This window comes from Vulpes vulpes, chromosome 2, assembly GCF_048418805.1.
Source record: "Vulpes vulpes isolate BD-2025 chromosome 2, VulVul3, whole genome shotgun sequence".
In the NCBI taxonomy this organism is placed as follows: domain Eukaryota; kingdom Metazoa; phylum Chordata; class Mammalia; order Carnivora; family Canidae; genus Vulpes; species Vulpes vulpes.
In genome coordinates, this window is record NC_132781.1 from 97,651,577 (window position 1) to 97,667,470 (window position 15,894).

A 15,894-nucleotide genomic window follows, 5' to 3' on the forward strand; every position below is an offset into this window, starting at 1 on the left:
TATACGATGCAATGACATTACTGTCATATTTTCTTAAGAGTTGACTACAGTTTTATCAGCTAATGTGTGTCAAAGAACTTAATGAGTTGTGGGGTTCTTTTGTTTTTTGTTTTTTTAGGACAAAAAAAATATCAATTTGGACAATCACAGGTGAATTGCTAAAAATGAATGAAGATATGACTATAATTGAGAAAGTATGAAGAGACACCGGTTTTGAGGTAAATATTAAATAACAAGCTAAACCCTTAATCTCATCTAGGCCACGAGCAAGGTGGTTGAACTCATCGGTCATAAAATAGGTCCATGATGTGGACCATTTTTGTTCAAATAAATTTTGGGGTGCCACCAAGGGTTCCAGTTCAGAGCCTCAAGTCCTCGTGGCACATATTCTCTCTCCACAAGCCCCAAGTGAGTGCTAAATCCACACTTATGCTGAATCTAGCAGCAAGAGGATTTTTTTTTAATCTGATAGAATTCTGAGCACTACAGAAAATTCTCCTTCTCCGCAGCAGACAGAAACAAGCCAGATTGCCTCCAGGTTTTAGTTTGTTGGTTTTTAATTATAAGCTGTGAAGAGACAAGTGCCTAAGAAACTGGCTTGCTGCATAATAAACTATGAATAAACAGACTTTAACATAAAAATGAGATAATCTACAGTTGAGTTGAAACCACCAAGTTTTAAAGACATGCATAATCATCACTGCGATATAAAACAAGGGTTCAAACTTTGGAAATCATATGTAAAAATAAAAGCAATAATTACTACTTCATGTGTTAAATTTCCAGCTCTGGCAGGGGCCAGAATGTAGGGGAAGGAAATGGGAAATGAGACAGAGGGAGAGTCAGTTACTTGGTGAGTTTTCACTGTGGTTGCATATGGAACTCGCCTGGGATCTTTTAAAACCAGGTCATGTCCAGGTGCCCCAGATCAATTAAATCAGAATCTCCAGGGTGGCAGCAGAAGGCACTGAACATTGGTGTCTTATTAGTTAAGGCTTCCAAGTGATTTAAATGGGCCTCCACGGTGAAGAACCACTGAGCTACAACCATCAGCTTCCATCTTCCCAACCCAACACAAATTTAGAGGTTCATGTGACCCTATGCATATGCCATTCCCAAATTCCCTCTCTCCCCCTGAAAAGGATTGAATATTTGTGTTCCCCGCCTCTAAAATCCATATGCTGAAATCCAAACCCCCAGGCTGATGTATTGGGAGGTGTGGCCTTGGGAGGTGATTAGGTCATGAGAGTGGAGCTTTATGAATGGAATTAGTGCCCTCCTGGTAGCTAGCTAGGTCTCTTTCCATCATGTGGGGACACAAGACAGCGTTCTGCAACCTGGGAAGAGGACCCTCACCAGACGGTGCTGGCATCCTGATCTCCAACTTCCAGCTTCCAGAACTGTGAGAAACAAATTTCTGTTGTTTGTAAGCTATCCAGTCTATGGTATTGTTACAGCTGCAAGAATGAGCTAAAACACCTATCTCCCCCATGACTTGTTGTAGTTGTGGAGGTAAAGGTTTAAGCCCAGCCTCAAGAAGCAACCAGGGATTGTGGGAGGAAATCTGAGCAAGAAGAAGCTGACAGAGAGTAATTCAACTGCTAATATGCAGCACTTATGGTAAGGGAGGCACCAGGAGGAACCCCCAGGAATGGCAAACCAGGGAGCCCAACCCCACTTCCTGGGGGCTGACCAGAACAGGACTGGGTTACCATCTCAGAGGTAAGGGAGGTGGGGCATGCAGCCAAAATAAATGTCTTTACAGATTCAAAAATTATCCCTCAAGCCAAGGCTAGGTCCCTACCAATTTTTTCCTTCTAGACTCCAATGCCATCTTTGTTTTAATTTTCTATTCTTAGATAAGTGTTATCACTCAAAGGTATTACAAACCTCCTTTTGGAAAATTCAATACGTGTGAAAATCTTTAATTACCTGGGTATGTTTCCCTGTGAAACTTGATGGGGGGAAAGATGTTATCATAGGGCTCTGCTTCCCAAGGAATATAAAAATATGCATATAATAAAATTTGAATAAATGAAATGCTTACAAGTAAGAAGACTGCTTCGGTTTGCTCAGGACTCCCTCAGTTGCAGCAGAGAAAGTTCTCCCCAGGAACCTCCTTGGTCTCAGGCCAATCGGCATGGCTCGTCCCCCTACTTACAACGTGCCAGTCCTGTGCGTGTGCATGTCACATGCATCAGCTGGTGAAATTGTCACCACTTTACAGATGGCAAAGTGCCCATTTTACAGATGGAGAATCTGAGGGTTATAGAGATTCAGTAACTTGGTACAGAATATCAGAGGCATGTGGAGTTCGTATTTAAATGCCAACGGTTTGACTCTAGAACCCAAATGCTTGACTATATGACACCAAAATGATATGGAAGAAATGACAAGACAGCATAAGATCAATTTGCAAATAAACACTGTGAAATCAGAAATGTGAAAGAGGGCTCTGTGGTCTGGAGAGCAGAGTAGCTTCTAGCACTGAGGGCTTAATGTAAAGCTGGAAGACCTGCAGTTGACCGTGCACCTGCGACGGGCAAATGGGAGTGAGAGGAAGGGAAAGGCCAGAGAAAAAGAGGTTTAATGCATGGAGAGATGTGTGGATCAGTTTTGTTCTGCTCACAGGGGTGACTCGTGCTCTCACTGACTTCTCTGTAGTACCCTTCTGTGGGGTCTAAATGCCACAAGAAGTTCAGGTGAAGTGTGGCTGATGAAGTGTGCTAGGACATCTCTGGAAGAAATTACAATGAGAATAATTATAATTATTGAGAATGAAGAGAATCATTCACTTTTGGAAAAGCCAGCTCAAATCATAGAGAATAGCATTGTTTCTGAAGTAATGGCTTTCACATTTCTTTTAAGGGTCATTTTGGCATCTGGTAAGTCTCTGGACTGTGTGTGTGTGTGTGTATGTGTGATCTTTGTTTCTTCTTTTCTTTGTCACTAGTAACCTATTTTACCCAGGGCAATTGTCACTCAGTCACCTTATCCTGTATGAATAGTTTCAAGTCCGTGTTCAAGCCACATTTCCTAATAAGACGTCAACCACTCTCCAACTGAGCAAGGGAGACCCCCATCATGAAGCCACCTGATGATCTGCAAAATCCTTCTGTAGGACACTGCTTGCAAAATGTGACTTCCCCAAGTCAGCATCAGAAGAGTGACAAGCTCTACAGACATGCTAAGAATATAGTTGCAAATATAATTAAGTCCAGAACAGTGTTTAACCATTTCCTCTCTAAATTTAAATAATAGATTTATAGGGATCCCTGGGTGGCGCAGCGGTTTAGCGCCTGCCTTTGGCCCAGGGCGCGATCCTGGAGACCCGGGATCGAATCCCACGTCGGGCTCCTGGTGCATGGAGCCTGCTTCTCCCTCTGCCTGTGTCTCTGCCTCTCTCTCTCTCTGTGTGTGACTATCATAAATAAATAAAAATTAAAAAAAATAGGTTTATAATGTTGCTTTATTCAAATATAAATTGAAAATTTAAAGATTCATAATTACCTATTAACTGTAAAAGGAAACGTCTACATTATGTACTTTTTAAAATTATGCATATATAAAATTAAACTGACCATTTCATTTACATATTTGGCTTAGTTGCCCCAAGTAAGAATTTCTAAAATACTGTTTTGGGGCTCTGCTGTTCCTAAGTATTGAAAAAAAGAAGACAAAATTCATTATTTTTTAAAGTATCAGCCAGTTAAACTTAGTCTTACGAGCCCAGAGAAGTAGTATGTTTTGATTTCAAAGTTAACTGGTTTTCATCTAGAAAAAATAAGTCCGTGAATGTTCTCTGGCAGAACTGAACCAAGACATACTGTGGTTTGAACAGAACTAGAGAGATTTAGAGTTAAGAATATCTACTATTTTGCCTCAGAATAATCTAGCCAATTTACTCTTACACTGAGATTTAAATATCAACTTGTATATTATTTTTCTCAGATTTGTTTCTCATTTTTAGCTACCTGATCCAGAATAAACTCCTCAACTTGGAACTGTAACACAAAACCACAGATATAAGCAGGATTGTCACTGAAGAAAAAGGAAATAATTTTCTCCCCAAATTACAGAGTCTTTAATAATGTTCTCATGGCACAAAATCCATGAGGTGTATATCTGTATCTACCTATGCACATGCATGCCATATCTAAAATAAAGCAAAAAAATGAAAATAATGGGGGGAAGCCCCCATGGCTCAGAGGTTTAGCGCCGCCTTCGGCCCAGGGCATGATCCTGGAGACCTGGGATCAAGTCCTGCGTCGGGCTCCCTGCGTGGAGCCTGCTTCTCCCTCTGCCTGTGTCTCTGCCTCTCTCTCTGTGTCTCATGAATAAATAAAATCTTTAAAAAAATGAAAATAAAGGAATGCACAGTTTGGAGATGTGTATGTGTGTGTGTGTGTCATTTTTTGACAAGAAATAATGTAATGTGAGGCAGTTCTTTGATAAGATGAAAGCAATAAAGAACCTAAGGGGAACAGGGACATGAGGATGCTGTTTCCACTTAGGTAAACCATAACACTGAATCTAGCTTTTGGACACAAATTATGCCATGACTTAAAAGTTAGTTCACAGCAAATCCCAATTTTCCTCAGTGAACATTCCCACCAATATTGTGTAAGTCAATCCCATGCAGAAAGATTCATTATTCAAGTACAATGAAAGACTCATTATGCTATCATAGAGGATATTTTAGAAATACTTATTGGATAAATATACATAACATTTTTTGTCATGTAGGGAGATGAACAGGTCATTGGTTAAAGACTCATAGACAGGATCTAGGTAAGAGTCTGACAGACTAGTAAATCAGTTCAGTACACATGCATCGGGGAAATCTTACGATAAAGATCAAAAACCAGAATGTCTGAAAAAAAATGTGGCATGGGCAGATCAGAAATATGTTTGGAACAAGATTAGGTCCTAGGGATCTGGGCCACAATATCTGGCCACAAGAGGAGAATCACACAACAAAGAGCTCCGGAAACAGAAGATAATGACCAAACAAAATGCAGAAACTCAATACATCCCCCAGCTGCATCAGCCTGTGGAAATTTTAAGTAGTTCCTATAAAAATCAGGATCCAATCCCCATGACCTACTAGCCTGAGGCTTGGGGCAGGAGGATGTGGGGCACCTGGATGAAATAGGAAGTTGGGGAGAGCAAGGAAATTCATGACTACAAAGGTAACATTATGATGTTTTATATCTAAGACAGACACGTAAATATGTATGTATACTTGGTCTATTATCCAATTTGGACATAAAATCTGATCCATAAATACCAAAACTGACTGTTTCCATTTTCATTACTAATGTTTAACAAGATGGAAAATCTACTCTCTCCCTCTCCATGTGCATCACTTTACCTTACAAAGCTCTTTCAAAGTTTTCCCCCTCGACGCATATGCCACATCTATCTCCTTCCCACTGATCAAATCTTCTCTTTTCCCCAATCAACTCTGCTTCGCAGGAAATATATTTTTAATGTTTTATTGTTTGCTACTCGAAGTGTCAGATGTTTCTCCTTCATACACATATGGAACCCTTTGATTTAATTTTGGCATATCAATGAAAGACACATGTGCATCTTGGAACAAATGCTAGTCATTAGTATTTGATCCTTTTCCCAACTTCACACTCAGAAAAGGAAACTTGCGACGTTTCTTTCATTCTCAGTCTAATGATATCAGGAATATGAGTTTCTCTAAGGACTTCAAGTTCAATCAGAATCCTGAACCTTTCCCTTGGGAGTGCAACAGACCTAACTAAAGGTTTCTAACAGTGTGTGCTTTTTTTAACAGGTGAAGAGTACTAGCTAGATGGCCAAAGATGATCATGTAATCCCCAACACTAAAATTTTACATTATAAAGAACTCGTTTATTTTCCTATAGTCTAGTTTCATCACAGAAATTTATCTGGGAAATTTATCACAGAATTATCTCAACATCAATTCTTTAAATCTTACTACACTTAAGAGCAGGCACTAAAACATCATTTTTTGATGAATATTGTATGTTCTCAAATTCAGATTGGAAACAACACTCGGATACAGCAGGAAAATAATACAACTGAAAGTTTCTTGTTGTAGGTATTTTCTTTGCAGAAGTTGGCCTGTAAAGGAGCTCAATTTTTTTCAGAGGGTTGCAATTGCCAATCAGTAATCAGAAAACAGAAGTAGTGACTCCAATAGAAATACTGGCACATTTATATTAAATGAAGGTGAAGAGTTCAAAATCAGGAATGTATTTTCTTGTTGGTTGTCCCGATTATCTAATTTTAAAACTATGCTCACCATTAAAACCAGTAATGCTGAATTTGGATCAGAATGCCATCTGTAAATCATAAAACATAAATCCTCCACGGGCAAAGAGAATTAACAGAAAAAATAATGCAAAGGATTACTGAGCAAAGAATTGTGATTCTATGGACACTATTCATATTAAAGATTTCAAAACACTGCTGTTGGATGCATATCCATCACTTTCAAAATATATTAATAGTTTATTATTGTGCCTGCATTTGATATTTCTGTTCTCAATTTAATGGCAAATTGAAATTTTAATGATGGCTGTCATCCCTTGGAACTGAGGGCACATTCTGTGGTCTTCACTATGTCTAGGAATGTGATGACTTGTCCTTGCACTTTGTCCCCTTCCATTCACCATTTCTTTGTGGAGCATTTGTGACAACATGGATGAACCTAGAGGACTAAGTAAAATAAGCCAATGATAGAAGGACAAATACTGCATGATTCTACTAATACGAGGTATCTCAAATAGTCAGACTCACAGAGCAGAGAACAGAATGGCAGTTGCCAAGGACGGGAGAATAAAATGGGAAATTGTTGCTCAGTGGGTATAAAGCTTCAATTATGCAAAATGAATGAGTTCTAAGAGATCTGCTGTACCACATAGTACCTATAGATAACAATGCAGTACTATGTACTGTAAAATATGTTAAGAGAATAGCTCTCCTGGTAAGTGTTCTTAATACACACACACACACACACACACACACACACAAAAGGAAAGTTTTAAAGGTGGTAGATATGTTTTGTACCTTGCTTGTAGTGATGGTATCATGGGTATATACATATGTCCAAACTCATCAAAACTTAGACATTAACTAGTACATATTTTGCATATCAACTATACTTCAATAAAGCTTTAAAAAGAGTTATAGAGGAAAATAGGCAGGATAAGGAGATAGAGAGTTATGGGTGTATGTGGGCTGGAGCTTTCTAGGTAGAGTGGTCAAGGAAAGCATTTCTGATTAGTTGAGATTTAATCAGAGACCTGAAGAAAGAGAGGCAAGCCACAAAGCACTGGGGAGTATTCCAGGCAAAGGGATCCGTGATTGCAAGGAGCCCACGGTGAGAGAATACCTAATGTGCTAAAACAGCCTGGAGGTCCATGTGGCTGCAGCAGACAGTCTGATAGAAGATAAAACTGGAGATATGCCCAAGCACCAGACCATGTAACACCTGTAGTCCGTGGATCTTGGTTTTTAATCAAAATGTGAGTGGAACCATTAGAGAATTCTGAGTAAGCAAGTAATGAGATCTGAAGCAAGTTTTTAAAGGATCACTGACAGCTTGTCAGAGGCCAGATGAAGGGGGCAAGAGTGGGATGACAAAGACCAGGAGCCCATTTCTGAGATCTCGAAGAGATGGGATGGGATTTTCTCAAGGTTCACTGGAACTGGTGAGGAGTGGCTGGACTTAGGACAGATCTGCAGTGAATGGGGCCAACAGGCTTACTGATGGATTGAAAGTGAGGAATGAGAGGAAAAAAGGTGATAAGGATGTCACCGGTTTTGTTGGCATTTGTTCTGAATGATTGTGTCACCAACTGAGATAATGAACAAAGACAAGAACAGATATTTGTTTGGGAAGACAGGAAAAAAAGACACTGGTTCCAAACGTGAGATTTGAGATGCCTATTAAACATCCAGCGGTGGGCTATTCCGCCTGGAGTCTGGAAGTCGTGAGAATAGGAAGGTGCTATGATTTTGGTATTTCTGCTCTTCTACATCAGTGATGAATGTCAACAATAAGAGACATTGTGATGTTTGAAACAAAAATCCATAATGCTGTCTCTACAGCATGAACCCCTCTACAGGACTGTGCAGAAGTGATGCCCATGGCATCAGTTCTCTTGGCAGAATGTAAATCATCCAATGCAGGCTAGATCCTTAGACAAGCTCCCAGAGTGGATTAAACTTCCAAGTCAGAGACTCAATTACCTCCTAGTCTGGGGAATTGGCCCTCTACCTAGCCTCTAAATCTCCTGCAGGACAGAACCCAAGCAGAGGGCCCAGAAATGATACTCAGTTTTACCCTGTGGCTGAAGTGACTGCGGCTCGGCCCTCCCCACACTTGGGTCTGGTCTTTAGCCCATCTCCGGGACACACGGCCCCTGTGCTGAAGACGTGCCAGAGGACACCAAGTTTCCAATGTGCTCTGTTCTCTCACATGCTACTTTTCTACCGAAAACACTCCTTTCCCATTTCCCCACCTGGCTGATTCTAACTCTGGGTGTCACTCCATCACAAAGCCTCCTTGAGCGCAATGGGTTCATTCATCTGCCTCTCACACCAGAGTATGAGTTCTTCAAGGACAATAACTATATCTTTATTTTCTTTATTTCTAGCATCTCGCACATATAGGAGATGAATGCTTGGTGAATGAATAGATGGAGTTACAGCTGCCTTTAAAGCACCCTTAGGTTTTGAATGAATGGCTGGAGTCATGGGTGCCTTTAAAACACCCATAGCGGGAGGCCTGGGTGGCTCAGCAGTTTAGCACCTGCCTTCAGCCCAGGTGTGATCCTGGAGTCCCAGGATCAAGTCCCACATCAGGCTCCTGGCATGGAGCCTGCTTCTCCCTCTGCCTGTGTCTCTGCCTCTCTCTCTCTCTCTCTCTCTCATGAATAAATAAATAAAATATTTTTAAAAATAAAAAAAATAAAACACCCATAGGTTTAGGGCAATTGGCTCCCTAACTGGTGCACTGCCCTCTTGGTACACCTAAAGACAATCTACTAAGAGTTCCAGGAGGTACTGAAGCATCTCTTGCAACCTAACCCTCAACAGCAGGGAAATAACCCAAAAGTAAATGGCCTCTCTCTGGGACTTAGCACATTTCTCCATATAAAATCCTAATCTAGTGATCCCTGGTTGGCGCAGTGGTTTGGCGCCTGCCTTTGGCCCAGGGCACGATCCCGGAGACCCGGGATCTAATCCACGTCGGGCTCCAGGTGCATGGAGCCTGCTTCTCCCTCTGCCTGTGTCTCTGCCTCTCTCTCTCTCTCTCTCTCTCTGTGTGTGTGACTATCATAAATAATAAATAAAAAAAATTAAAATCCTAATCTAAATCTTTAAAAAAAAATCAACAAAATTTGGAGGGAAAAAAAATGACATTTCTAAAGGACAGGAGCTGCAATGCTATCAGCATAGGTCCTGCTTGGGCTGTCACAGAATTCAGAAACTTGTTTTCCACCAGTTAAGGCAGGACTAGGTCATTCCAGTATGATTCTTTCACAACAAAATGGAAACGTTCACAACGTTGGAAAACCTAAAGTGTCTATTTTTTAAAAGTGCATCTGCTTTTCCTTCCCCATTACACTCTCAAACCCTCCTATGCTCCAGAAGGATGCAGAAACACAAAATACCTGAAGCCGAATGGAATGCAAGTTCACATTAAGAAGAGTAAATGCTGGCTAAGATTGCAAACACACAGAAATACTAGAGACACAGGCTACTGTGAGTTAGGGGAAACCAAAGAAATACAAAGTCATATCAGAAAGCAAAGAGATGTTGCAGCCAAGTGAACTGAAGACAAAACACAAAGATCAAAGAAAACCTCGCAGTGAAATAAGCAGAAACCATAAGGAGTATTGCCACTCAAGGAACTGTGTGTCAAATGAAAAGTTAACCTAATCTGATACCAAAAGGCAATAAAGATAATTTCAAATAATACTATTCAAGAATCAAAACAAAATTAGATCAAGTTTAAATAAAAGCCTCCTTTATTGAATCAAAGTAACACAGTAGAGATGTAAAATGAAAATCCTTTGGTAACTTAATACCTAGGAAAGTAGACTGAAAAGTAAGAAAGCCCAAAATAATCACATAAGAAAACGAAAATATTCAGCAATCAAAGCAAGATGGGAAAATATCCTGAGAAACACATAACGAAAACAATGATAAAAAAACTGAAAGGAGAGGGCCTCTATGCTAATGTTCATGAAAACCAAATGTGAATGATGAAAACAGGATACTTTTACCTCAAGGAAACAGCCAATTGTTTAACCCTTTGTCCCAAGAATCAGAATTTCCCCTGACTCATAAGAAGGACTCCAAAATTATGACTCTCCTAACTGTCCAGCCACTTAATTCACAAAGTAGAATGGATCACATTTAGAGTAGAAACAGAGTCTCATACGTAGAGAAGGGGGGGGGGGGGGTTTATATACCTTTATAGCACTTAGCTTAGGAAATGTAAAATATCTTAGAAAGCTTTTTGTTCTAGATCCTTCTTGTTACAGATGAGGACATTTTGCCTAATAATATTAGATGACCTCCAGGGAATGCATACCATGTGACAGAGAGCTAGGGTGAAGTCCAAAGTCTTGTCCTGTGGCACAACACTGTGTCAACTGCCATGCAGCTTGGCCACACAAACCCCCTAGACAGCAGGGAGATAACCTAATACTAAAGGGTGTCTCTCTGGGACTTAGCACATTTCATCATATAAAATCCTAATCTAGATCTTTAAAAAAAAAAAATCAACAAAATCTGAAGGAAAAAATGGCATTTTTAAATACTTACATTCTTTTTTCTTCATCTTACCACTAACCAGGATTGTTTTAGAATTCTTTTCAATTTCTAGAATGGTATTTAAACTAATACATATGATTTACTAAAGACACTAAAGGTTTTCATCAAATAGTCATCAAGACCATAAAAGTTTCTAACTTCTATGGAGTCAATCAGCACCTCCTTACCAGGGCCCAGCATAGTACACATTTCAAAGGGGACCCTAAATTTCAAAGCACTGGGAAGTCATGGATACTACTCCTAACCTTGTCCGTCAGGAAAACAAAACAAAGCAAAACACTGGGAATGTTTCCATTTTAGGTCTTTTCTTTTTTTTTTTTTTTTTTCAGCTATGCTTTAATGTCCCTGAAACAAATCGAAACACCATCAAAACAAAAATGGAAGAATTTCCTTGAAAACCTTCCACAACAGACTTTCATTAAAAAAAATAATTATACTATACATTTTTATATATATGCAGCTCTAGTTTTTAAGATATTAGTTTGTTGTACATCTGAAACTCATACCATGTTATATGTCAATCATACTTCAATTTTTTTAAAATGAGCAGAAAAAAGTATTTATTTGGCCATTTCGTGCATTCACCAAATATTTGCTGGAGCATTTATTCTAAGGGTTGGAGATAGAGTGGTGAATAAAAGAGCCAATATCTCTGCTCTTGTAGGGCTTCTATTCCAGCAAGGCAGGGATAGACGAACAAATAAACAAATAGATGTATAGTATCTCAGGTGATGTCAAGTGCTAATGGAGGAAAAAAAGGAGGGTAAAGGATCAGACAGTAAAGGAAAGAAAGGGTGCTCCTTTATCTCTGGTCATTTGAGAGGGTCTCTGATAAAATGATACCTGAGCAGAATCATGAAGAAAAGTGGGACTAGGCAAAAGCAAACACAGGGGTGAGAAGGAATGTTCTCGGTTGGGAGGCAGTGAAGTACAAAGGCCCAGAGGGGGAGCTTGCTTGGAAGGTCTGAGTAAAGCAGGGAATCTGGACAAAGAACGGGAGGAAACGAGCTTCGGGTAGCAGCCAAGGCCCAGAGCAGTTGAGGGCTTGGTAGGCAATGGTGAGGATTTGGGTTATATTCAGAATAAAATGGTAGCAGAAGAATGCCATGATCCAACTCATGTTTCAGAAAGATCCTTCTGGCTGCCAGGTGAAGAGTAGAGCAGGGCAGAGGGTCTGCGGTGTGGGGTGGCAAGAGCAGAAGCAGGAAACCAGTCTTACTTCTACTGGAGGCTACTGTGATGACCCAGGGCAGAGGGACAACCAAGTGATCAGATTCTGGATACATTTTTCCTGGTAGAGCTAACAAGATTTGCTAATGGGCTAGAGGTGGGTGTGAGTGGAGGACAGGAGCTGAGGATAACCCCACAGAATTGGACCTTACCCCCTGGACAGCTGCAGGTGCCACTTAGCAAACTGGGAACCTGAGAAAGAATGGTTTGTTTTGGAGGGGGGTGCGCATATTGTTTTGCACATATTAGGTTTGGTATGTCACTCGTCATCTGAATGCAGACATAAGGTGCCAAATGATAGAATGTACCTTGCTTCCCTTAAAATAAATAGAATTAGGAGCATATTGCCATACATTCCAAAATGTTTTCAAATCAATGCAGATATCCTGTGAGTACACCATCTCTTCGATGTACATTATATCACCTACTGACATATCTTTACTTTTGCTTTATATCTATTTTCCAAAATAGGGAATGTCACTAAAAGCAGAGCATCTTGGCCCTATAACAGGGGGCTGAAGATGGCAAGGCATTTTTTAAAGATTTTATTTATTTATTTATTTGAGAGGTATGGGGAGAGAAAGAGAGGGCACCAGAGCTAAGGGAGAGAGAAGCAGACTCCCCATCTAGCAGGGAGCCTGACATGAGGCTCCATCCCAGGAAGCCAGGATTATGACCTGAGCCAAAGGCAGAAACCAACTGAGCCACTCAGGTGCCCTATGACAAGGCATTTTTAAAGGCATTTTATAAGACATTATTTAAGCCACTGAGACACCCCTTCCTGCCAGAAATCTTCCCACCCCCACCCTGCCACCTTCCATGGAGTCTGAAAAAATGTAATTATTCCTTCCCAACTATGTGTTATCCTTACTCATGTTCTGGCATAATGTAAGAATATTTATGTATACCATCTTTCAATGGAGATGTTTTTTCATTCAGTTTGGCATAGCATAGTGTCCTTTTGTTAGAAATAATTAGAAAAATGAAGGAGTGGCTTGGGAAGAGAAGGAAGAAAGAAACTGACACAGTGGGTTTTCTCAGTGCAGTCCTGGCCATGGAGAATGGAGACAGTGGGCAGGTGCAGGGGAACTAGACACATCTGGGGGAGGGGGTCTGGATTCTCCTTCTCTTCTACGCAGGTTCATCCCGGACCTCATCAATGCCTCCCATAGCAGTCTCCTGTGTAGCCTTCCCTCTGAACTCAGATTGCCTACTCGACACTGACACACTATCTCACTGCTCTAGAACAGAGATATTCTTCTCCCAAAGCCTCCTTGGCCTAATTAACATCTTTTAGCATTGGCATTTCAGCTCAAATCTTCCTTCCCTGGGAAGGCTTCTCTGACATCAAGGCCAGATGGAGTTCCTCTGTTAGACATATCTTGTAGCCCTCATGCTCTCCCGTCATAGCATGTACTCTGTTCTTAATTATATATTAGTTGGGTCAGTATCTGTTTAATGTCAAGGTCCCCCACCAAACTCAGCCCCTTAGAGCAGATGTACATCTCTTTCACTCACTGCTCTATGCATTGCCAGATCCCGGCTCTTTGGCTGGTGTACAAAGAACACTCAATAAACATTTGGTGAGTAAATGAATGAATGCTGTGTTGGGTGTACAGACACAAAGTAGAAGGGTCATTGCTGAAGCAAATCTCTAATGTACATTGCGTCAAATCCAAAATGCTGGACTGAGTAAAGTTGATGAAGATGGATTGAAATGTAGTCTTGTATTTGCTTTGGGTTTTGTTCATCTCATCAAGCACTGACATTCTTCTGTACCTCCAGGACCACAGAGGACGCTGAAGGGAGAAATCAATAACCCCAAATCCAAAATCAAAATTCAAGTCACTGAACCCTTTGTTAGAGAATCAGACACAGGAAGGGGAGATTGTCCATGTCTATCCTGTCTACAAGTGAGCAAAACTCATTGACAAATACTTCATTAGAATCACAGAGAAAGGAGATCTTTAAAAACTTTCTAGTAAGGTGGGATTTTAAAAAGAAAAAAAAAGTAAACTCATTGTAACAATAGAAAAGTGGCTGGCAGGGGCTGGGTGGAGGAGGGTGGGAGGTTAGAAAGCAGTACAAACTGAGCTATAAGATGAATAAGCTCTGGGGCACCTGTGTGGCTCAGTTAGTTAAGTGTCTGCCTTCCACTCAGGTCATGATCCCCGGGTCCTGGGATGGAGCCCTGCATTGGGCTTCCTGCTCAACACAAAGTCAGCTTCTCCCTCTCCCTCTCCTTTTGCCCCCTACTTGTGCTTGTACGCTCTCTCACGCTCTCTCGCTCTCTCTCTCTTTCTCTCATGCTCTATCAAACAAAATCTTTAACAAAAAAAAAAAAAAAAAGATCAATAAGCTCTGAAGATCTAACATACAACGTGGTGACGATGGTTGATAGCACTGTATTGCCTAGTTGAAATTTGCTAGTAGAGTAGAACTTTAATGTTCTCTCACATGCAAATAAAAGATAACCATGTGAGGTGATGGATGTGCTAATTAACTAGATGGGGGGAGTCCCTTCACAACTACCCCTATATCAGATCATCCCTACAAACACTTCAGATAGCTTACGGTTTTTATATGTCAATTGTACCTCAGTAAAGCTGAAATGTAAAAGAAAAAAAACAAAAACCTTTCTATGAAGCAAAGGCCAGCCTAAATGTATAATTTAAGATGTACAGAATGTAACTGATTTTAACCTCATAAGTGCTTCATTCAAACAAATGAAAAAAACAATCACACAAATGCAAGAGCTTTCGTGGTGTCATCTGGTCTTCAATCACTTTACTTTCTCCCCAGCCACCCCAACCCCACCCCCCTTGTTAGGTTGCTCAACAACAAAATTTCCTGCCTTAGGGATTTATTTCAGCAATATGACCTCTGTAGTTGAAAAGCAAATTCAGGACTCTATCAGTTCTTTGAGCTTCCGGCCCTTCACCCCACTGCCCATGGCACTAAAATGCAGCCATATCGGTAGTCTTAAAATTTAATAACATCTTTAGCAGTAAGAGTAGTTTAACATCCAAAACAATTTCAACTAGAAGGTCTAGACCTCATCCACCAGCGTAGATGCAGAAACAGAAGAAAGGATGACTACATAAAATATAGGGAAGATTATTAACAAGCAACAGTATTTTCCATATTTTTTAAAGTCTATATTATCAAGTATTACATCCAATTTCTTTTAGGCAAGATCTATCTCTTTCTGCAAACGTATATCAATATTGAAAAGCACATAAATTCAGAGCAACCCCTCTAATCCACTTAAATATAACTCTAAGATTGGTTTTCCTTAATGGAAATCAGACACAAACTCCACAGAACTCAAATGTCCACTCTGGCTGGAGTACATCACAAGCAACTGTAAAACACACTAATGTAGCTGAGGTCCCAAGACCCTTTTGTCATTAAAGAGCCACTGGCGGTGAAAACAGTGAAATAAGACAGAAAAAACAAACATGCAGGAATGCAAATTAGTAGTTTAAAAGAAAAGAACTCAACTTTCTAAACTTAACTTAAAATTTCCAAATACACCCAGGTTATGTGTTTGTGCAAAGGTGAAGAATGTTAGATGCACTTATGACACATTTACAAAAATGAATTATTGTTCTTGGAGACTGGTTAATGTTCACTACCTCCTTCATCCGACGGTCTGGTTACCTCACTGCAGCATGAAAAGCTAGGGTACATCTCAGATATTTCTGATTTGTCATCTCCCAGACCTGTACCAAAAGTACTGCTTGAGTGAGATCGAGAACGGTGTCTCCTATAGTGACTCGCCTTTTCTATATTGGAGGGAAAATATTCAGATTT

At 40.3% G+C, this 15,894-nt stretch overlaps 1 protein-coding gene across 4 annotated transcripts in view; it reads right to left on the reverse strand.

Annotated features, from left to right (window-relative positions):
- NEBL (nebulette) overlaps window positions 1–15,894 on the reverse strand; it is a 341,032-nt gene that overhangs the window by 11,896 nt on the left and 313,242 nt on the right. For 3 of the 4 annotated variants that reach the window (XM_072749362.1, XM_072749361.1, XM_072749360.1), the window contains one exon: window positions 15,717–15,866. The exons of the other annotated variant lie outside the window; for it this stretch is intronic. In XM_072749362.1, the coding sequence (XP_072605463.1) occupies window positions 15,717–15,866 (150 nt within the window). The remainder of the gene's footprint in view (window positions 1–15,716; window positions 15,867–15,894) is intronic. 4 annotated transcript variants of the gene reach the window in all.